At 50.7% G+C, this 24,040-nt stretch overlaps 2 protein-coding genes across 2 annotated transcripts in view; both read left to right on the plus strand.

Annotated features, from left to right (window-relative positions):
• Rsph9 (Radial spoke head protein 9) overlaps nt 1–11,906 on the plus strand; it is a 30,996-nt gene extending 19,090 nt beyond the window's left edge. The window contains exon 5 of the mRNA XM_078181026.1: nt 11,778–11,906. The gene's annotated coding sequence lies outside the window, so the exon portion shown is untranslated. The remainder of the gene's footprint in view (nt 1–11,777) is intronic.
• The window catches only part of LOC144470154 (uncharacterized), a 42,960-nt gene continuing 30,425 nt past the window's right edge, over nt 11,506–24,040 (plus strand). The window contains exons 1-2 of the mRNA XM_078181025.1: nt 11,506–11,975; nt 19,872–20,211. Of these exons, the coding sequence (XP_078037151.1) occupies nt 19,987–20,211 (225 nt within the window). The 5' untranslated portion in view covers nt 11,506–11,975; nt 19,872–19,986. The remainder of the gene's footprint in view (nt 11,976–19,871; nt 20,212–24,040) is intronic.

Consider the following 24,040-nt stretch of genomic DNA (forward strand, 5'->3'; position numbering starts at 1 on the left):
GCTGAAAGTGTTTCGGGCGGGGCTCCTCCAGGTGACTCATCTCGCGCATTACTCACCTATTCGAGGTAACGATCCCGAGAAACTTCGCTAAAATTCTATTCGAAACGAACACAAAATCGCGAGCGATTGTCGCAGAGTTTTCGCAAAGTTCCCGCAGAATTTTCGCAGAGTTTCCGCGGGTGTGCAGCGTTTCCAAGGAAGCTCGATCATTGACACGCTGACCAGGTTCGGTCGGTAAGCCGATAGCGAAGCCCGAGTGCACCGGAACAGCCGTATCGAAACATCGGCAGATCTCTATTGCTCGCTCGGGATCGATCGATCGATCGGCCGCCATCCTCTTGTTCCGCGCTATTTGCGAGCACTATGAAAACTGTGGGACGCGGTCGAGTGACGCGACGTCGTTGTCGTCGGTGGCGGCGGCGGCGGACGGGAGGTTTGCTCGGCTCGCATTATCATCCTCAGACAACACTCGCTCCCGTGCATATTTACATTTTAAGTAGCGGCCCGACGGGATGAATGGTCGTCGTAAAGTCTGTGACTGCGAGAAAGACGGACGGGTCTTCGTGTATATTCCGAAAGCGAGCTTGCTGTGCCATCGACGAACCAGATAAACCGTCCCACCGAAATCCACGAACCAGCGGATTTCCAACATTTCGCACTCCTTGTTGTCCTATCTTCATTTCGTGATGACAGTGATCAGAATCCGTTTCTGATTGCAATCGTTCTATCGAGGACAATTTACAACAAGTTTTCAATATATGTATAATATTCGTAATATTAGGATTTGTATTAGAAAAATTCGGAAACCGGTTATTTCGGCTGGTCTGGTGGTTCCAGCATTAAACGGTTCGACAATGAAGAGTCGTGGTTGTTCGGCATCGATTACCGGACAAGTTTCGGCTCGAAGGGCCGGAATAAGCGCAGGAAGATCGGATCCGCGTGCTTGAGATTTTCGGAGGTGGAGTAGTTTCGTCGGGATGATTGCTAACGACGCGAGTTATCCTCGTGGGAGAGGAGTCCCGCAAGCCGAGTGTTCGTCGCGACGGAATAACGTCGCGCGACGTCTGCGATCGAAATAACGATCCGCTTCCAGGAAACTCGAAAATTCGCATGGTCAGACATCCAGATATTCTTGTAACTTACAATGCCAAGGAAAGTACGCGGCTTTCAATATTTCAATGCGTCACATGTGCTCCTGATTGTTATATAGACTGTTTCATAGAAACAAGTACACGTAACAGTTTGTTACACAGGGGTTAATAAGTTTTTATTGTTTTGAAAAGAATTCATTATTTGCAAATAAGTTATATTATTGTACATTTTTTGCATTGATGGATGTATTTACTTTTTTAAAAAAATGTTAGGATATTTGTGCTGGAAATTCATTGGTTCAAAAGTTATGGGTTTTGCATCGGACGGCAGTGTGAGGACTGTAGACTGTGTGACGTCGTCGTCCACCCTCGCGCTGACTGATTTGCAGGCGAACTACGCTTCCACCGCTTCGACGGTGGCACTCGACGAGAGAGGGTCGGTCGTCGCCGCTTTCGTATTGATTGTACACCGTCGGATGATTCATGGGTGCCTCTCTCTCTCTCTCTCTCTCTCTCTCTCTCTCTCTCTCTCTCTCTCTCAGTGTCTGTCTGTCTGTCTCGTTATCTCTCTCGTGATCTGACTCTCTCTTTCCTTCTCTCCAAGCGGTGGCCACCCCCGCGATATTCTAAGCCGACAGATACAACCCCATGCCTTCGAGCTTCTATCCCTGCACGCGCGCCTCGCAGAAGCATAGGGACACGCAGCTCGGCGCGACACGAGAGAGCTCGACACACCGGCTTTCAGGGGGGAGATACTAGACTGGCAAGACGAAGGCAGCACGATAGAGCCACCCCCTCGAACAATGGCCCCCAGGCTGACTCATTAACGCCCAGAGTCACCAGACTCGTCGAAACTTCACCTATTTCTCCCGTTACCCTCGCGGAAAACTTCGATCGACTTTTCCGCGAGAGTCGCTTAACCGCGATTTCCCTTATGGATCACTCTTACCCGTGTTCCTCCGACGATCCTTCGATCGTGTAATCCGAACCTTCGAACCTCTCGCGTTTCTACCGCTTATATCACAGTGACCGAAATACTTTACCTATTCATCGGAAGTAAAGTCATGAACAAAAGCTTCTAATTTCGAAATCGTTTAACCGATATTTTCGATATTTCTCGCGATTGAAGTTATTATTACACATAAGAACTCGGACGGAAGCTCGCGCCCAGAAATCTGTATGTTCCATTGATTAGTCAGAAGATTGCGTCATCCGCGAACACGCCTTAGTTTCCTCTTCATTTTTGATAAAAGCTTGCGAGCTTATCTGCACTGTTACTAGGCAAACGTTGTCTGGACGATGCCCAGGGCCAGATATCACGGAGCGATTCCGCGATAAACGATCGCCGTTTGAAGGAAAGGCCGCGCGGGGTCCCGATCGTTTATTGCACTTGGACCGGGGCCGCGGGCCAAACTAAACAAACCCCGCGCATTCGTCCTCGATGCCTTCGTCGTCCCGCGCGGTTCCTTCTCTGCTCGATTCTCTTGACTCGACGGAAGGAAACGTGCATGTGTATCGAGGCTTCCGTTTTCGACGCCGGCTACGATATTTCTCGCTGCGAACCATTCAGCGACGCGCGGCGTCGTCGTTCGGCTAGCCAACGAAAGTGCATTTCTCCTGAAGGTTCGCGTCGATCCCAGACGAGTTTCTTGCCGGGATCTGATCGGTATTCCAGCGTCGTCGTTGTACCAACAGCCCGTTAACGAGTCCCTGCCGCGGGTAAAAGTGGCGAACGGTCGCGCGCTTCCGCCTAGAGATCGGTGTTCATCCAACTCGTCCGCCAACTACGGTCGGCTAATCGGCCCGAGATTGACGTAGAATGGATTAAACGACCCGACAAAACGTAATTCCGAGCGGCATTCAGTTTCACTTACGTGCCAAGACGCCGCGCCTCGCCGCGCCGCTGCTCGCTCCTCTCACGAGCAGTTCCGAGAGGGCCGGCGCGATCGCAAACGTGACCCGTTAACACCGCTCGTCTTCTTTACGCTGAATTCCGCTATTTCAGCGAGCACTACTCGCTCATTCTCTACGTACAGAATTAGACAGACTTCTCCCAGACGGTTTTTCTCCCTCTCTCTCTCCCATTCTGATCAATTTACGCCCAGTAGTTTCGATACTTTTTAGTTAATGGCGTACGAATTCTAAAAAAAAGGCAAAATCGGCGGTCTTCCGGTTCTTTTCGTGACGCTCAATTTTTTTTTCTCCAGCAGAGGTGTGGCCTTCGGAGTAATTTAAAACCCCGCGAAAATGGAGGAAAAGGGAACGAACGTGCGATATTTGAAAAGGAAAGCTCTCTCTCGCTTGTCGGCGACTCGGAGCCGAGCTCGTGGCGATAATTGCTCGCGACAAAGAGGGCGCGGGGCGAAAGTTATGTTTCCGGGTTTCCGAAACGGTTCCCTTTCACGCGACACACCCCGCCTCTTCCAGAACATAATCGAGCCGTCGCACGTGAACCCCCGGCGAGCGTCGGTTCGCCGGGTGGTGGTCGGTTCGCCGGGTCGACTTTCGGTGGACGCGCGCCGGTGTCTAGCGTAATTAAGGAAAACGACAGTTTTTCCTCGGGGACGAGTTACGGACTCGTTAAAAGCGGAGCCATCCGGCTTAGAACTCATATTTCCGAGATTAACGAGCAATCAGCATGGTCGGCAAGAGAGCAAGCAAGCGGTTCCACGGTGTTTTACCTTAGGGGTTCCGTTAAATGTCCAGGTTCCTCGCAGACCGTTACAAGAGAACGCCGGATCTTGCGGTTCCGCGTTTCCTCGACTCCGCTGTTTTCGTGTCGCAACTTCCTCACGATTGGCGTTACGCCAGTGCAATTGTTTTCAGTATAATTTCGACGAGAAAATTTATAGTTGTCGCATCTCCATATTTTTAGCATCGAAACAGTGTGCGTCTTTTTTAGCGTAACTTCCGAGTGGTTCCGTGGGCAGCCACCGCGACTCCGATTTACAATTCGCGGGACTTGCCCGCGTTTCACGGATTTTCCTGCACGCGAAAATCATTTGGGGCGCCAGTCGTCCGGAGTTCCTTCCGACGGATGCGGGGGCTTCCGAGCCGACCGACTCTTATTCGGAAATGGAGGTTTAACCTTATTGAAACGGCGTGCGGCAGGTCGGCCGGGTCCTACGGTCGGTGTAGACGGGGCGACACGATTCGTGGGTGCGTGTAGCCCGTGATCGCGTTTAAGGCCGCCGGAACCGACGCGTCGAATAATATAATATTAGCGCTATACACGTACGGCTGGGTATAAGGCCGCTTTGAAGTCACGAAGGTCCTCCTCGGTCCGGGTCGGACCAGTCCGACCGATCCGCAATTTACTCGGGCCGACTCAATGGAACGATTCTCCGGATCGGCCGGGATTGGGATATGGCTAATTACGCCGCTGTGTTCCGTTTCCTCTTTGCCCGATCCACCCCAATACGCCGCGATTTTATGCGAAATAAAGAGAAACACTCCCGTTGGGAGTAAAAATCGCTATAGTATGTACAATTTTATAAGAATGAAGTTAAAGACAGTTGCGCATGATAATTTACATATTTTTTCGAAAAGCCGCGAAACATTCTAAAAAGGGAAACACGACTGTGACAGATGCTTGACTTTGAAGCCCCTTTGGCAGCCCGGAAATCGAAGGATGCTCCCCGAAGTCGGAGTTTCGGGTTGCACGCGATAAAGTAGTCCGGACAAATAGCATTCGCGCTCGGCTTACCGTGACACGAGTAAATATTTGCGGCCGGAATGGCCGATTGGCGCGAGAGAGCTTTGCAGAACAGAAAATGCCTGACGAATTTCTAGCAGGCCTGCCGGCTGGCTCTCTCGCCGCTGTTCTACGCGTGTTTCAGCGTGCAGGTAGGCACACAACGATTCGAAAGCCGCCGGCTGGTCGCCGGTGCGCGTCGCAGTCGCTCTTCACGGTGCACCGACCGTTCCATCCCGCCAGTTTTAAATAGCAACAATGATAATGATCGCGCTGTTATATCGGACGATGCGCGGATCGATCGCAGCCCGAGATTCGAGAATATTAACACTAAATCTATATAATAGATCACATTATTGGAGCAAGCGTTCTAATTAAAATCTAAGTAAACTCTATCTCTCTACACCTACGAGTTAATGCACAGCAGCCACCATTCCTGCTCGTAACGAGTGAAACGTGAATACATTTTTATTGTATCTACGCATAGGATAAGGAAAAATGGTTTTCCAAGGTCTCGCGAGTTCTAAATAATTCTAGCAGAAGAAGATCAAGAGATCTCGCGACGAAGCAGTCGCGTGTGATCGCGGGTCGCCTCGAAGGCACTCGCGGAGAGTTCCTCCGACAGAAACAGAAGGAGAGGAGGATCGCGGATGAACGGCGGGCTCCTCTCGTGTGCAGTTGGCACCGGCTCAGGGCGTTCGCACGCGCACCGCGGCCTTGTGCCCGATTGCATTTTCGTCGAATTACGATTCGCGGGATATATTCCGTGCATCCGGTCGTTGCCCTTGTTAGACGATCCGCATCGAAATGCGTGGGCGTTCATTCATTGAAGCGGCCAAGAAAGCGGCTGCGTACGTGTCCGAGCGGCGACGACACGCGCCGGAACATGTCGGGACATCGGCGCCGATCAAATCTGTCCCAGGTTTATCGAGTTCCGTGGAGACTGTTCCGACCGCTTGCTTTCCGCAATTCTCATTGCTCTACTAACCCTCGCACTGCTGTTGTCGGATCACTCTGATCCACGATATTTAAATCATCCTCACATAATTAATTTTTGGTAATTAACTGATGGTAGTTAATTATCAAAACTTTGGCAATTAAATAATGGTAGATTAAAGTTTTACGAGTTCTTCAAATTAATCGTTAATTACGACAATAAAATAATATAGAAATAGGATATCGGAAATGCTTAAAGAATAGTGTCAAAGGACGTCTCTATTGAGGAGCTCTGTGGCGCCAACAATAGCAGAAATTAGCGTAAGGGTCCGTGAATGGCGAACGTCCCGAGGTTTCGCGCGATACCTGTCGAGTGGTTTGTCCACCGTTGAATCGGATCGATTGTAGTCTAGTTTCCTATTAGTGGTTAATTGGCGCAAACTGCGGCGATTGATACGGCCCGTTCACCGAACAAACTGTTAGCGCGCGTATCTCTCTCTCTCTCTCTCTCTCTCTCTCTCTCTCTCTCTCTCTCACTCCGTCTCTGTCTTTGTTTCTACGCCGGTGGACGCTCGGTCGGGTTCTCGATTGCGCTGCTGTACGATCGCGACATTCTTCGAGTACGTTCTTTGAACGTTGTCGTAGTCAGCGGCGAAGGTGTGGAGCTTCCGTTTCCGGCAACGAACGTGCCGTATTCGAGAATCGGTGCTGTCTATCGCTACCTTCGAAAGCGTCTGTTCCTTGAATGTGTCCATTCCGGGCGTGTTTCTCGCGGTATTTTCAAAGCCAGGTATCGTTTGATAATTGAAAATCGAGCTACGAAGATTTCCGAATTCTTACTCAAGCCTAAATTAGACTCGACGAAGCTCGCAGAAGATTTTACGTTCGTCGTCTTTTAATTTCCGCGAGAAACTGGTCCGTAGGCAAGCGAGCGAGCGAGCGAGCGATCGATCGCCTCCACGATTCTCTCGTCCGCGAAGGCTTGATCAGCGAAACGTGTTAATCGGTCACGAGTCGGCCGGGTCGCTTAGTTTTCAGAGCGGAAACGGTTGCGGTAATAACGTCTGGTGCGAAGTATTCCAGAGAAATGAAAAGGAACTAGCGGCCCTTGTTCGCGGAGAGACCGCCGCTATGCCGCAGGTAGCGGCAGTCCGCGAACAAAGCGAACGCATCGACGTTCCACTGACCGTGTGCATTGTTCCTCGATAACGATATCGCTCCCTAGAAACACCCATTCGTCATCGTACCATTTCTAATTGGGTTAACGCGTTCCACGGTGATTCTCTCTCTTTTCGCCGAGACGAATAATACCGCCGATTGTTCCGCCGATTGCTCTGTCGCTGCGCATCGCCGAGTCAACCGTGATTCCGAGATAATTGACGTTAAGCAGTTCGAAAGGCTCTTCTTCTCTTACCACTTTGCTCCTGCTCCTTTTCTTTATTCTCTGGCCGAGTATCGCCTTTTCCGGTTGCGCGGGGTCTGGGTTAATCGAATCAGCCGCCGCGATGTCTTCCCCGACGATTATCATCGTGGACGGGACACGAGCATTCGACCCGACGATGCTCCACGATGTTCAAGATGCATTCTCAAATTTTTGCGGACTCTATGGTGTAGCTAGTTCTCGACTGTCTCGCGGTGTTCCGTTGTCTGCGTGATGGAGATTGTCGCCTGTTAATTCTCGCGGCAACAGGAACAACGGTTGAAGCGTCGCTCGTTACGGTTTCTTCGCCGTCGCGAGTGAGTAACTACGCTCCGAGAATTCTACGGCTCGTTTTACGAGAGCGATTCAGCCCAGTCCGCTCCACCTGTTCCATCGTCGAAGCCAACGTGCGCGTCCGAAGGGTAGTCCGTCTTCGGCGAGAATTTCTGGCGAAGTCGTGTTCCAAGAATGACCATGGCCTCTTCCAATGATAGCATTATCTTATGTAGATACCTCGCCGAATTCTTCTCAGTAGCGACGTCGTTGTTGAGAGACGAGAAAGAGAGAGAGAGAGACGAGAATGACGCAAAGGTCGAGGTCGTCCGCACCGGAAGAACGTAATCTGCTTCTGTTTCGTCGAAAACTCTTATCCGGGCATTGTTTCGCGAACACAAAAGCGTCCTCGGCACGGTATGCAATTGCTACGAGCAGTCAATCGGTGACAATACCTACGCTCGAAACCGATAACCGATTTCCGGCGAGCGGAGCCAGCACCACATCGATCCGCGACAATCGAGACCATCGCGAGTGTACATTCCACGCCGATTAACGGCGTGCTCGCGGTCTCCGGTTGCCTTTCTGGGAACGCGAACCTGAGAATGTTGCAGTAGAAATCGAACTGTTGCGCGAGAAATGGATTCTCGGTTTCACAAAGTCGGGAGCGACGAAGCTACGCCCCCCCCCAACACGTTACAAGCGCCTGTTTTGTCTTCCTATACGTTCAGAAATTTGTTTCTTCGAACGGAGGCGTGGCTTGTTGGCCCTGGCCCCCAAAAGTCAGTAGCTCGTTATTCGCCAAGGAGTTTCTTGACGTTTGTTGCGTCTCATACCGATTTGCCTGAAAGATACATATAGTTGGTCTTTGCTCAGACTTGTTGAGGTGGCCGGGGGCGTGGTTTGTTGGCCCCCAGGCCGGAGTCAGTGGCCCCGGCCGGCCAAGGTCCGCAGTTGGGTGACACGGTTGGCAATCGATACGATGTATATCGCTGGAACGGCTGTACACGTTGCAGCCCGATGAAAAGCGAGGCGTCGCGGCGCATCGAAGTCTCTCGAAAGCGAGACAGATGCAGAGAGGCAGGGAGAGCTAGCGGGAGAAAAAGAGAGACGGTAGGGGGGGAGAGAGTTGAACGTGTGCGTCCGCCGGTGGACGGTCGAAATTCCGAAATTCCGGACGCGCCGAACTGTTATCTAACCCGTCGTGTCTGGCTTGGCGGGCACGTAGCAGCGTCGTTCCTCTCGGCGTGCACCCGCCGGTTTTCGCATTAGTCACCGGTCGGGACAGGACAGGAGACAGGAAAGGCGAAAGGCGACTGCTCGTAGACCAGTTGTAGGCGCACCGCACCGCTCCGGCAGGTATATATGCGAGTATTTTGTTCCGCTCGAGCGACCACCACCGTCGTCGCCGCGTTGCCCCGTTGCTTAAAGAACCAACGATTTCCAGGTAGAACGCTTGCTTGCGTAGTAGCAATCGCCGGAAATTACTTGACGACAACGGCCATCGGATAATCGTCTCGTGACTCCGATACTCGACGTCAACTACTGCGCTGTACCGGCGCACAGTGCAACGAAACATCTGTTTTCTTCGACGTTGTCATGCCAAAATTATTGACGAAATTTGGTACTATAACTTCCCGCAATCATGAATAAGCGATCGTTGCATAACACAAAGAAATAAATTTTGCGTTCGTGTCAGGTCTTTTTGTTTCCCAGTTGCTCCACTTTCATTCATTGTTTGCCTAAATCCTATCTGAATGCTTCCGCATTACATTTCCTATTGTTTGCCAATATCGGCAGACAATTTGTCTACTTTTTAGTACTCTCTTTTTTTCTTTCATTTTTTTTTTGTGTTCTTTTATGCTGCCTTCACATGTTAAAGATTTAATTAGGCTGTAGTGCAAAACGTTGTAAACGATTGGCCGGCGATGTCCATCAAAATAGGTGTTTCGTTACACCGTGCGATGTGCAGCTTCTTCAGGGCCGGCTGCTCTCGATACTCGCCGCCGCGGATGACTTTCGCGAATCGATTTGCTCCCCTCCTGCTCCTCGCGCTCCTCGCGAGCCTGTGTTACGGTAGGTCGTTCACCGGGCTCGCGAATCTCCCTGGTCCTGCGTACCAATCCCGCGAATTATTGTTATTATTATTATTATTATGACTCGCCGATACGCTATGCCCGGAACTCAATGTTTCGAGAAAACGCTTCGCGTCGCTTCGAGCAATGACCATCGTCTCTAGAATCGAATCTAACGAAATACCATTGAACAAATTCCCTCTGAACATACAATTTCTATGGCGTTAAAACGACGAATAATAAATGTGGATGGTAATTGGAGACTTCTAAATTGCAATCAAATTCTAACCCTTCATTATCAATATTTAAACACAGAAATTCGCCCGAATCGTAATGCAAGAGATTGACGCAAAGTAGAACACATGTGTATAAATAATTACGCACTTAACACAGAATGTGTAACACGTAATCAAACGTTCATATTAACCATACGTGCAGCGTGCCATGTAAAATTAATGTGGCATTGAGCAACGCGTTCGCAGGATATTATTAGAAACCATCATATCAAATTCATATTACTCCATCACGAATCATCCTCGTCAAAGGGGTTAACCGCTAACAATGACAGTCGTTAACAGCGCCAATTACTTTCTAGAAATTCAAAAGCGTCGTTCGCCCGGAGCAAAGATATCGGATCAAACAGCTCGTGGCGAAAGACTCTGCCTAGACGTGTACCACCGAACAGTCCTCGAAAGTGGGAAGGAGGGGTCGGTAGACTCTAGATCGGAGAGTAGAAGTTTGGAGACGCGATCACCGGAACATTGGGGCACCGATGTCGGCCGATGGTGCCCGGAAAAATCTCTGACCCTGAAAATCTATGTACTTTCTCCGTGGACCGCGATCGGTTCGTGGTGTTCGAGGCAGAGAGCCCTCGGTGTGTCGGGTCTCGGGACTCGGGACCCCGCCCTGGAGTCTCGAGCCCCTCCGACCCCCTCTGTCGCGACACGTCGGTCCTATGGCGAGGAGCGGCAGGGCTGCCACCATCCGGACCGAGTCCCGGGGTGCCGGGCTCGGCCAGTACGTTCCTGCCTCGCTCCCGTCTATCCCGGAGCTCATTCTTTCACCGACCGTCGAGCAGTGCAGAACGCGGTCGCCGTAGAACGCGATCTCTTCCCGGTTCTCGGAGTACGCCGGCCTCAGTCGCTGAAACTCGGATCGAAGCGTAGAGCTCGAGATAGATCGCGACGGTTCGAAATTAATCGCGACAGTTGGAGATAAAGAAAAAGAGAGAAAGAGGAGGATCATTGAACCGGGAGATTTTGGAGCGGGCACACGTCGAGGGTACGATCTCTTCGGGTCAGTCTCGGTGCGCGCGTTGCATCGACAGGACAAAGAGGATTCGGCGGGTACGCAGCCGAAACTCTCTCCTCGACTACGGCGGGAACAAAGGAAGAAGAGAGTCAGTCTCCCTCTCGGAAACCGATCGATCGGCCCTCTCTTTCTCTCTTTTTCGGCACGCATGGCGTGGTTGTTCGCGAGCCGGTAGTGCGCCTCTCCGCCGATTGATCGATCGAGTTTCGGGTTCGCCAGCTCGGTGGTGAGTTTCTTTGGATATCGATCGTCCTGTGAAATCGTCGTACGGTTGATGGTTCGTCGTGGCTCGTTGGTGTTACCCGCCTCTCGTGTACCTGTTGGTGATTACTCTGTCGCGGGACGACGATTATCCGCAAGACGGACGACTGAAATCGAGAGAGGACGAGGCTCGTGAGCGCGCGAGGAAAAATCGAGCGAGAAAGAGAGTGTATGTGTGTGCGTGTGTCTGAGGGAGAGAAAGATAGTGAGCGAGCGAGAGGGAGAGAGAGTCCGAGGGGGCAGCAGCAGCAGCAGCAGCGAAGAGGAAAGAACGAGGCAGAAAGAAAGAAGGAAAGACAGAGGGAGGCAGAGGGGAAGAGAAAGAGAGAGAGGGAGAAAGAAGGAAGAGAAGAAAGGAACAAGGTAGAAAGAGAGTGAGAGAGCGAGCAATACTGGTGACAGAAAGACGGCCGGACGGACAGACGGACGCCGCTTCCCCTCCGCTTCTCTCTGTTCAGTCGGTCGCGCGTTACCGAGCCTGGTGGATGAGTTCGCGAACGCGCTCCCGCTTCGAAGCTGCCGCTGCTGTTTTCGTTGTCGTTTCTGTTTCTGTTGCTGCCGCGACTCGAGTCCTCAACTCCTCGAGCCTCCGAGTTTTTCGACGGTGAATAATACCAATTCGCGCCCACGCGACCGCCAACCTCGTGCGTGTGTGTTTGCCGGCCTGGCTAGCGGACCAAGGAAATCATCGTCGTTCTCTTCTGCCGTGTGTCTAGACGCCGCGACCTGTCTTCGTCCTCTTTGTCTTCGCCGTCCTCGTCTCTGGCGTCTTCGGTGATCGCCCGCTGCTCCTCGAAAACCCTCTCGGAATAATATACCCAGTGTGTTTCTTGTGGCGAGCCGCGGCGAGGGACGCTTTACAAGGGAAAAGATTCCGCCTCGACGAGCCACTCACGACGCCCTCGACCATCGAGGTGAGTACCGACAGACACCCCCGACGTGCCGGGCTTCCTGCGCTGCGAAATCCTTCGGTGCTGTCCCTAAGTGCTATGATACACTCTGAAATGTCCTCCAAAGTGCTTTGACGTGTTCTGAAATGCTCCGAAGTATTCTGTGGTATTCTGAAACGCTCCGGAATCGGTCGCTCTACTCTGAAATTCTCCACTCTGCTCCGAAATACTTTGAAAATCTTCGAAAGGCTCTTAATCGCTCCGGAAAACTGTAATTCTCTGCTTCTGCAACCAAGAGGACCAACCTTCCTCCGTTACTTCGTGCCGCGTGGTCCGGCTAGACAACCCCGTACCGGAGGTTACCCTTTGCATCCTTGAACCCTCCGACTAGCGAATTCTCTGCCGGTTGAACTTCCGGTGCCCTATGAATCTCCCTACGACCTGGGAAACCCTCGTCCGGTGTCGAGGAAATGCGTCGATCGGTTACATTCCGGCTCGTTTTCGGTGGCCGTTCGATAACCGCTCGGCCAGGGGCTCTGGGAGCGCGCCTCAGGCGGGATTTCGAGCGTGTATCCCCGCGCCATTTTGAAGATGGGCACACCACCACCACCGGCAATCGATATAGCAGCCGGCGAGCGGGCACAGCCGGCTTTCGCTCGAACTGCTCGCCCATGGAGACCCGACTCGACTCGAGTCGACTGGACTCGGCCTGCTCGGATCGGTTCTCTCGGTAGCCGCGATCGATCCTCGTTGCTCCTGCGGAAAGGTTGTTCTTGTCGCGATCGCAGGATCTTCGAGGATCGTCGAGGATCGTCGAGAACGGCCGGTTACGCCATCTTGATTTCCCGTTCCCCCACCAGTTGCCGGTATTAACCCCCGAATGATCGACCGGGCACGCACACGATTTTCACACCCATGACCGGTGACCTTTCCTCTTCGCAAGGACCATCTCTCTTCGAAAGCAGAGACCCACGGTCGTCTTCTCTTGGCTTCGAGGGTCCAGCGATCTCTATCCTCCCCTCGATCGGCCGGGCAATCTCTTCCGGAGGGATCGGGAGGTCCGACGTCGGTGTTTTAGGGGATCGAAAACTCGTAGAGCGAGGCTTTGTCCGCTCGCAGATTTACCGGCGTTCCCTTGTTACCATGGCAAAAGAGAGGAGAGAGGGATAGAAAGGAGATACGTTCTTGCCAGCCCGGGTGCCTTAAACAGAGGCGACGTTTCTGCCTGCCTGCTTGCCTGCCTGCCTACGGCATCTCTCTCTCTCTCCCTCTCTCTCCCTCTCTATCCGTCTCGCCTCTTTCTCTCTCCTTTGTACCGATTTTGCATAGCAGGCCTCTACCTGCCGCGCATTTAAAACGCAGTCAAGGCTTCCACGGAAGCGATTGTTGTCGCTCGGGGAATGGCAACTGGTGGAGAAAGGCCAAGAAAATGCTGGCCTGGCCTGGCTGGCTCTGGCTCGCTTCGACTCGCTCGCTAGCTCGCAGACCGCTCTCCGTGTGCACCTTGGCCCGCTCTTTCACTGTCTGCTCTTTTCCTAGGCTTCTACCAGATGCTTTTCCTACGTGGATCGCGAAATTCCGCACGAAGCATCCCGTGGCGATCGAATCTTCTCTCCCGATGAACTCGTTGATAGCTACGAGAAGACGAGTTCGTAGAAATCCTCGATTATTAGGAGACCGTTCTCTTATTCATTTTATATAAGTATTAAGGATGATCGCTACAGTAACGATATGGCAAAGAATTTGTGCGAAGCAATGGAATTAAGAGAAAATCGTAACTAGTATGTATTATATGGTAAAAAAATCAACGAAAACGAATTGAAATATGTGAACTTGTGATGTGATCGAGATCTCCTGCGAGATCGAGGTTCCACGGTATCAGGACGAAGGAGCAGGCAGCTGCGTCTCTCTAACAGAGTGAATTCGAGTTTCTCCGGTTCGTGGGAGGGGAGAAGAAGAGCCTGCGAGCTCGTGTAGAGCCCGGTCTTCTCTCGCAGGCTCTCGTGTGCACCTGCGTTGGCATATTGGTCAACGTGTGTTTCGCCGAGGTTTCGCGATTCGCCGCGCATCGCTTCCCTCCTCGTTTTCCCCTCGTTCGCCGCAATATCGGCGGCAACCAGTTTCAGCAGCGACGAGTACGCGGCATCCACGCGATAACGGGTCGTTAACTTGCCCACATCTGCCTTTCTCTCGTTTACGGCAACCAAGAAAAGAACCTTCCCATTCCGCGCCATTCCATTCTCTTCTTTAAAAAAATACGCAAGAAAAATAAAGTAAAAAAATTAATAGGAAAATGGTAGAATAATTAAGCGATGGTTGGATGAGTCGAACGTCGTCCTTTAAACGATTTGAAACGGGAAAGGGCATTTAGGAAGAGCCTCGAAGTGGCCGAACGCAGGCTCGGGAGCCGGCATTCAGACGCAGGATCTATTCTGAGCAGCACGCGTGCACCCTTCGAGACCCGTGTAAACAGGGGAACGGACCTTGCCCGTCTAAAGACTCGTGTAAACAGTGGGAGATAGGGAACGAGGAACGAGAACCACGGCAAACGCGGGATCAGCTCGAGCAAACTTCCGCGTGCGACTCGAACGGGAAAACTCCGTGTCTGCCCCTATGACACGCCGTCGTTCGGTTCTACGATTCGAACTCTGACCGCTTGCTCTTTTAATTCGAGAGACATTATTGGATAAAAGGCTTCGACCGACGATTTAACCCCGTATGAATCCAAGAGCACCCTCTCCCGTGTTCGATCGGGGCCGTTGGACACTCCTGTTTGCGTTAGCAAGATCGTTTCAGATACCGAACAGATTATACGAAGCTTGTTAATTTATTTGCCTTTTGATATCAGCGGAGATTCGCTAGACTGCATTTAGTAGAACATATAATTATGTAAATGATGCAATTTTTATTAATATTAAACGAATTTAGATGAAACTATAGTGACCGTCGCTGTAACAGCGTGAATAGTTCATTTTGCATGTGTATGCAAAGAATTGTCGATCAGGAACGCTTGGTAGAACAATGTTGCAGCTGCGATGATCCTTTGCTTCCTAAAACGTGTAGAGTCGCTCGACGATGAAGAGATTATATTAGCGTCCCGCTTGTGGGAGACTTTTCCGAGGTCGTCGCGGTTCGTCGACGGTGACTGCCACTCGGAAGGCAGCACGCGCGGCCACATGCGGGCCCGGTCGTAACTCTCAATTTGGAGAACAGTGGGAGCAGATGTCCTTTTCTCGCGGCCGAATTATTGGCCTAGGCCCTGGCCGGCTCTTTCATGCCGTCGCCTCGAATTAGACGCGTTGCCGGCCCGGTGAAAATAATGGACGATTGATTCTCTGTGTACATTGTGTGCGCTGGCCCTGTCGCGTGGGAATCGAGCGGTACACCGTCCTTTCTCACACCACCGTAAAGGGGAACCGTGAGTTTTATCCCTCTTTCATAGAGATACGTTTCCTTGGGCCTCGTCCGTTAATGACTGAACGGGACGGAGGAGCTGAGTTCGCGCGAACGTGTTCCTCGACGCGTTCCTCGTCTACACGTACGTTTTCACGTATGTTTGCGTGTGCAACGCTATCGCGCACACGTGATCGCGTGTGTTGACCCAGTGCCACGGTGGACGACGTTCCTGCGCGTTTCAGACGCCGAGCGATCGCCGGGACGGCCTTGATTTCACGCCGTAGCTTGGTCGAGCACTAAAACCGACCGGTTCTTCGCGCTCCTCGAAAATATCGAACCGTTGGAACCCTGCGAAAATCTCTCTCGCTCTCTCTCTCTCTGTCTTTCTCCCTCTTAACCGACCTCCTCGATCGACGTCGGAATTTTCTGACTCACGCCGATTATCGCCGCCGTGGAAATCGCGTTATTCGCGTTATCGGCCTCCGAGAATTCGGTCGTTTCACCAACGACCGCGTCCGGCCGCAGCTTCGTCGTTTCGACATCGTTAAATAATCGTAAAACCGACGCCAAACTCGCCATGCTTCGACGAACCGATCGACTGGATTTTCTATTCAACAATTTTTCGTGATTCATCCGTAAAATTTTCCGCGTTCGTCATCGCGCTCAGAACACGGTTTTTCTTTCGTCAAGGGTTTCCGACGAGTTGAAAACGATGCAGCAGCCGTGAAAAAGAGAACGAAAATTTCGGCCAGATGATAAGGCGCGTGAATGGGGTGTTTCATGGTTTCCGCGTTGACCAAGAGATTTCGAGTGACCTCGTGCCTCTGCAAATTCGATTCCCATAGGCCGGCAGGCAGGCAGGCGAGACCGATCTCGCCGCGACACCGTCGTTAAGCCCTTAATAGTCTCCGACGGCAGTGACCCCTGAATGCGCTTATTAATCTATTGAGCGGATCTGCAGAAAGAAATGTGGCTGCGGGCTGCTGATCTGTCCGCTGTCGCCGGCTGCGCGTCTCGTTTCTACGACCGCGATGAATAGATAATTAGTTCGGGGTGTAATCGCGTACATCCCTAGGATCGAGATCGGTCGGCCGATACTCGAGCGACGGACGCACTCGATTCGTTGCAGATAATCCGCGTTCTTTTTACGATTCGCGTTTGCTTACGGCCGCGTTTCGCAACAGATATCGTTCCCCGGATAATTGCTGATTGTTCCGTACCGGCCGCCGATCGACCAGCTATCTAATCGGGCCGCTGATCGTTCCGCGAATCACCGCAGTCGACGAAGTAATTGAACTAAATAAAAGATATCGATCATGGTAAAATTAAGATCGAAGCAAAGGAAATTTAATTCCAAAGTGATTCTGGTAGGCGTGGCCTGAGGCCATTGGGCGTGGTTCCGCGGCTCCCGAAGGAACGGAGAGCAGAGTTTTGTCCGGAGAAGCTCGCGTTCGTCTCGTCAAACGGCTAAATATAGGAACCACGAGATAAATCGTAGGTGCGAGTGAGTTACGACAGGAAAAGGGCTACTTTCTCCACGAGTTGACGCGCTTCAGCTTCCACGCTTCCCACGAGTCTCGCGAGGTGGTTCGACACGTGTGTCCCGGGCCCTCCTCGCCACTTAGCGCGGTGTGTCGAACACGCCACTGTAAATCTATTTTTTACCGTAGTATCGTCGTAGTGCTGCGCCCTCCGAGGAATATGGAATAACAAAAATATTTGTCGAGGCCCTTTCCGCTGTCTAATAGACGGTCCGGACTAATTATACGCTTCTTTTCCTCCCGTTGCTCGGCCAAACAGTTCTCCGAAGCACATTGTCGACTTGCTTAAAAAATTTAAACGTGATATTGCGAGCTTTCAGCTGTGTAAAATTCTTTTGCGATGTGTTTAGTTTTGTAGGCCGAGATCGAACTTCCCTAAAATGAAATTTGGAGTTGTTAAAGCAGCTCGACTAGGGTAATTCGCCGTGGTAACGTGAATGTCGCAGCAAGATCCGATTTTCTAGATTTCTACTTAACGGTTAAGGGGTAATTAACGGAGACGCAAAAGCTGTCCAGGATACGGGGCAAATTGACCGCGATCCCGATAATGGTTTGTCTTAATTCGAGAAATTCGTGGGGTAGGAAACGAAGCGGAACAATTTGAGCAGCGGCGTGCGCCCTCCGCGGACGATCCTTTGTGCGGGCCGCGGTCCAATTTGCTCGGGAAATTTGGTTCGCAGGGGTAGCACCGGGGTGGTTTCCGAGTGCACCGTGTCCCGTTATATTACCTCATGTAAGAATAATGGCGACGGCGGAGACGTTTCCATTGTACAGTTTCGATACGGATAATGGACGCCGAAGTGGAAAGTACATTCCGGTGTCTCCGGGCTGGTGCGCGCCGCCTGTCGACGGAAACCTCCCGTGGAAAATGGGAAATTGTCTGGCCCTCGTGTCTGCCGGCTCTTTACCAAATCAAATGAATCTCCGCCGGTATCGATTCGCGGGGGTCTTCGAACCGAGCCCTGTTCCACGAGCACCCGGTGTACACGCGCGACGCAGACCATCGTGTCGCGTCGAACGCATTAACGCCGGCGCGGCATTGCGAAGCTGTTGCGCGCTGCCGACACGAAAGTGCAATGCACCGTGAATAGGCTGACAGAGACGAACGCTATTATTCGGCGACAGTGATACGCGCGGTCCGAGCCGCGTGAACTTCTCTTTCGGGAAACCGGGGGAGGAGGACTACCAGCAATGGGAAGCCGAGTCCCGCTTCTCTGTCGCACCTCTTCTCTCTGCAACGCTGCGGACTAATTAACAACGTTGCGATCTCTCGCGTCCGCGATCGGAAATTACCATCTACGTTGCGATCTTCACGATTTTTTCCCCGTTGTTTTCGATTATATAACGTTCGATTTACGTCTTCCATTTTTCCTGTCCCGAAATTCGGAACATCGTAGACGGCATATATAGCATCGTCGTCGACTTCCTTTTGCTGATCAGGAAGGACCAGCCACCACCCAAACCACAATGTTCGTATTTTTTCCGGTAAAACGAAAGACACAGCTATCCTGATGTAAATTTTTATGTTCGATTACAAAACGTGTCTTCTCAATCCAACAATATTTTTATCGGAAAATTGTATAAATTTTGTCGGTCGAAGATCGTGGAGATCCTCGGGAATATGAGGCAGCTCGCCGGCGCTGATTTTCGCAGGCTGCTCGAACAACGGACCGTTTCCTCTGTTCGTGAGAGAGGCATGGAGGACCGACCTCGGAACCGTTAACCATCGGTTCACGTCCGCTAAACGGCCCGCGGACCATTTTCCCGGCGATAATTGGAGAGCCCATGCCCCGTGAAGGCTCCCATTTATCTGATTTTTTTCTCCGCCAGTCCGTTTGTCTTCTCTTCGAGACCGATTTCTCTCCTGGTGTGACGCAACGCCGGGACGAGCAACCGCGACTTCCGCTCGGAACGAGCACGCGGCCGTATAGGAAAATTTCCGACGCGCGACCAAGCCGACTTAGATTATGCTAAATCCGTTTTAGCCGACGTTCAACGCATTGTAAACGGTGCACCGCGAAGCGGACCCCTTGCTTCTATTTTTCTGTCCTTTATTTGAGAAATTATTCAAATAATAATGCGAATAGCTGTTAACTGTTTTTTAAAACAATTTTATAAGAATATACACTGTGAAAAAAATCATAGTACAGTCTACTTATTATTGGTACAGATTTATGATAAAAGAACACATTCAATGTACGACGCGCCGCAAACGAAAGTCGCTGATTCGGTTGAAACGAACGCTCGGAAGTCGATGACGCTCCATTAAAATCGCTCTGTTATCAACGAACGTGAACGGTCTCCACTATGTCGGCAGGAACGATGTCGGATCGTTCAAATCGATCCCTATGCGTCCATTTCGGTCAAGGAAAGGGAGCCGCCTCGGAAACGGCGGTGTGCTCTAGTTTGAAGTTAGATCCGGAGTCTAGTGCACGCGCTCGAGAACATACTTGCATGCGAGTCAACGAAAACATCGTTCATTGTAGGCGCAAACCGGCAATCTGCAACGTCGACGTGCATTTGTTCGCGATATACAATCTTATCGGTGATCGACAAGTGGCCACGAGACCATCCTAGTTGTGTCACACTGTGGACTTTCATGCAAGAAGAAAATTGTCTTTATAGAAGAAAAACGAGAACAACTTTAATAAATTGGAACTAACAAGGTTCTGTAATTTTTCCAAGTCGATCATATTTGAGAAATTAGCGCATAAAATCCGCAGTCTGACAACCATAAAATATCGAAAGCACTGTGCAACGTGTTCAGAATTTATCCACTTGCGAAGTAACACTTACAGCGTTGACTAACTTTTACACTTATCCCGAAACTAATATATTAATTTATAGAAATTAAACAACGTGACCGACGCGACCACCGACCATTGAAATGGTTGATACCTGCGAGCGTGTCGTTTCTTTCGACTAGTCGCATCGTCGAAGTGGGGATAATCTGTCTGATCGGCGACGAACGGTGTGATTGCAGGTCAGTTTTGTTGGGCGCGCGAGCACACCTGATCGACGCAGCATCCGGAAAGCGCGGGAACGAGAGAGTGGACAGGTGAGAGACCGAGGAAGGATAGAGAGGCAAACGGAGCAAGATGGGAGGTAGACAAAGCAGAAGGTCCGTGGACATAACGACGACGCCGAAGAAGGAGGGGGTACCTGCCGATGGGAGTGTCGGGGACGCCGCAGCACCTGGTGATGGCAAGCTGGAGAGGATCGAGGAGACCGACACGAAGCCTACCACCAACGGCATAGCGCCGCACACGGACGTCGCCGAGGATAAGGAGAAGGATAAGGACGAGGCCACGGAAAAGGAAAAGGTGAGACGCTAGAAACATCCTCTATCTGTCTATATCATTCTATCGGTCAGTTACACATTACTGGAGAACATAGGTCTGTTCGAACCTGTCGGAGGCAAGTTGCTTCACGTAATAGCTTCTCTCAGCATGTACCGGCGAGGGTTGAGTCTATTTGGATTCAGATTATCAATGTTATTTGACTAACTGGTATCTGAAGATTAATTGAAACTTTTCGATAACGTTCACCTTAAGTGGAGATTGATGAAGACAAAATGTAAACGATTCTTCAGAATGTTTATAGATATTTGCTTTTATTTGAGCGGGTACAGTTCAGCATTTATACGAATTCAGTTCATAAAAATGTATCCCACGCAAACGTAGTTCCGACAAACGAAGATTCGTTGAATAGCATCGAATAAAATATTCAGTTCATTAAACTCTTGTACAGCTTTCCAGTTCAATGCTAAATTATTCAAACCATCGTTCACGTAACTTTAGTGTTCCCAACAACTTGTGATGTCTTAATAGAAAGATAAGAGAGAGAGAGATAGCTTGTGTGGAAGTAGTGGTACTTTCCAAGTAATGTAGTTTCAAGATATCGATTTTTTCATCGGCCTGTGGAACTGGCATAATGGTGTGAGGAGTACAGAAGAGGCACGGGGCCTGCTCCCAGCGTTGCACAATAGTGCACGTGCGCGTACTATTCTGAGCCTGACCTAGGAGATATGCTACGTGTTCGAGCTGTCTCGACTTGACCGATAGAAAAATTGAACCGGTGAAGAGGAACGAGGCAGGGAGAGGGAGAGAGAGAGAGAGAAAGGGAGAAAGGGAGGGGAAAAAGGAGTCACAGGTTCTTTGGTTCAAGATCTTTCTCGGTTTCAGATCTTTATTGGTTCTATATCTCTCTTGGTTCAAGATCTTTCTCAATTCGAGATCTTCGATCAATATCGTCTCTCGTGGTTCAAAATCTCTCTTATTTAGACTAAGAAATTGCAATAAATAATTGAGTTGGAAGATAAAAGAAAAGAAATGCATTACTTTGACGTAATTTCTTGTGATCCTAGAGTTAAAATCACCCGGCCGAAAATCTCTATCGATCGAAGATCGCAGTAGTCGAGCGCATTCACGTGGCGTCTGGAACGGTAGCCGGTGTGTCTCGCAGATCGAAAGTTCGAACTGTCGCTCTCGACGAGTCGCGTAATCGTGTCAGCGTATTATCGTGGAAATGCTACGAGCTAGACGAAACTTGATATTTCCTCGATTGAGCAACCCCGGCAGCTGTCATGCACCAGATACGCCGACACGGTAGCACGCGAGGGAGAGAAAACAGTGATCTGGATAGACGAAGAAGGATCCCCGGTAGCCAGAGGTCCTCTTCCCTTTCGTTTCCGTTTCGAGGAATCGATCGGAAAGAGAAACGCAAGAGCAGAGAATGAAACGAAGGATACGAAGAAAGAAGGTAGATTTTTTCCACGTTCCGGTCTCCTTTCGATCGAGACAAGCTATCTCGAACTCGCCCGCAAGATCTACGTCGCTTATCGCCTGCGGACTATCGATCGGCGCTCGCGTTTCTAGAGCGGCAAAGGCGGCGTGCGCTTTGTTTCCTGGAAGAAGGTATTTTTACACGCGCATTACGCCAGTCGTACCACTTTGCCGGGGGCACGATTTCGATCTTCTCCGAAACCGCGAACGCGAGGCTTTAGCCGCTTTTTACGGATCAATCGTGTCGACGATCTTTCTGCTGGATCGATTTAGTAGTATATTCAATTCGTATTTACTCTTGTATCCATTTATTCTAAAATTTCATTGAACCAAGAATTTAGAAAGGGGTTTTCTCTAATCGGATAATACGAAACAGCTGTAGAACGTAAACGATTCGGCAGCGCAGGTCTTTTTCCGCTGGGAAAAATCGAGTGTACCGTTCGCCGCGGGTTTGCACAGCTAAGAGAACGCGTGCCGGTCACTCTACCGCGGCGGCTAACTGTAATCGCGTCTGTTCTTGCGCTTTCCTCATACCTAACTGTCCCAGACGAACGATTTCATTTGTCTGGGCCCGGAGATCGAAGAGAAAGAAAGAGAGAGAGAGAGAGAGAGAGAGAGAGATCGCGTCTGCAATCTTGCAAAATCTCGAGGCGGCAGGTGCGCGCACAGACCACTTGCGAGTCTTCTCGCTTCTCGACCGAACCACCTGCCCTCGATGCTTCGCCAATATCATCAGGAATGTGCGCTCTCTGTTATTCGTCCACAAAAGGCGAATCGATTTTTCACCGTCTCACTTCAACATTGTCCTTACCGGGATAATCTTCCAAAGCCTTCTCCCCTGATTGCAATTCGGAGGACGATTTTTCAAAGCCTTCTTTCGAGACTGTACTTCGCAAGGACGAGTTTTCAAAGTCTTGCTTTGAGATTCTTCTTATTAAGGATTTAATTTTCAAGGGATGATTTTTCGTTGTCTTGAGAACACGCTCGTTCTTCGTGGCGTACAATTAGGAAAATTCTCTCAAGATAGGTGATTTCTCGGCGGAGGAAAATTGCAGAGGATCTGTTCTCGAGTACTCGTGGGATAATCAAGAGTTTAGCTGTGGCCAGGTGCAGCTGAAGAGAGCAGGACCTCACCTTGGCAGCCTTGACCGTGCGATTTAACGACGCCGATGCACGCGCGCGCGAGTCCATCGCGTGCGGGCCGGGCCGGGCCGGCTTCAATTAAAACGCTATGCCGAAGTCGTAAACGTCGTCCGTTTTCTTTTTCCACGGCTTTTCCGCGGACTTTTTCTTTTTACGAGCGTAGTGCCGCGTATAATCGGGCCATCGCGAAGATGCATCTAGCCGAGTGACCTGAATTCCGAAGGAACCTGCCGATGAATAGCTCCGTTCTGTTGTTTCGAACCTGCAGCACGCACGCGATCCGTCGAGCTGGTCTAATCGCGACGACATTCTATATCTTTCGCCTAGCGAAATCAAGCGACAGTCGAAAACCGTTCTTCTGCGCGAGGTTTTCGCGTTTCCGGTGAGATGTCTCTGCAGCCTTCTGCCTCCTGGACTTTGCTGTCGCGAGTTTATTGTCAACAGTTGCGAGTGAACGAACGCTTCGACGATAAATCGTATCTCTCCGGTAGAAAAAGAGTCCACGGTAATAACGGGAAACATTAATTAAATAAACGAGTGGAATATAATGATATTATTATTTTCGTTTACTAACATGTGCATTTTTAACGATCAAATTGATTGTTAAGACAATTTCGGGTTCAGTTAATTTATAGGTTCTCAACCGGCTGCTCTGTTGGCGCAATAAAATCCTGATCACGTGGGACAATTGAGCGTTCTCTTTGCAAGCATTATTGCGCGACGTATGAGACTCGTCGGTCTTTAGATCGCAATAAAAACGGCTTCCAAGCGTAGACAAAGGATCCTGCAGGCGAACGACCTACGTCGCTGGTCAAAGTGTTAAACACGTCTCCGCGGCGTAAGCGTTCCACTCTATCTCTCTCTCTCTCTCTCTCCCTCACTCTGTCCCTCTTTTTATCGAGGAGCAGCGACGGAGGGAGAGAGAGAGAGAGACGAATAAAGAAAAGACGAGTTGTTTCTGCGTGAATCATCGCGCGCGCGACGAATGGGAGGGACGCGATCGAGTCGGTTTATTAATTAATACGAGGCACGAGTCGTCTGTTTGCCTCCGCTAATTAAAGCTGGCTGCTGCTCGAATTCCATCCTCGAAGCTTTCCCGAGCTGAAGAGCCTCTTTCCGGCCCGAAATCGATTCTGCTTCGAGCGTCTCTCTCTCTTTCTCGCTCTCTCCCTCTATCTCCCAACGAAACGAAAACGAGCAGAATGCTGTTAATGGCACGGTTCTC

The sequence above is a fragment of the Augochlora pura genome, chromosome 5, assembly GCF_028453695.1.
Source record: "Augochlora pura isolate Apur16 chromosome 5, APUR_v2.2.1, whole genome shotgun sequence".
Taxonomy (NCBI): Eukaryota; Metazoa; Arthropoda; class Insecta; order Hymenoptera; family Halictidae; genus Augochlora; species Augochlora pura.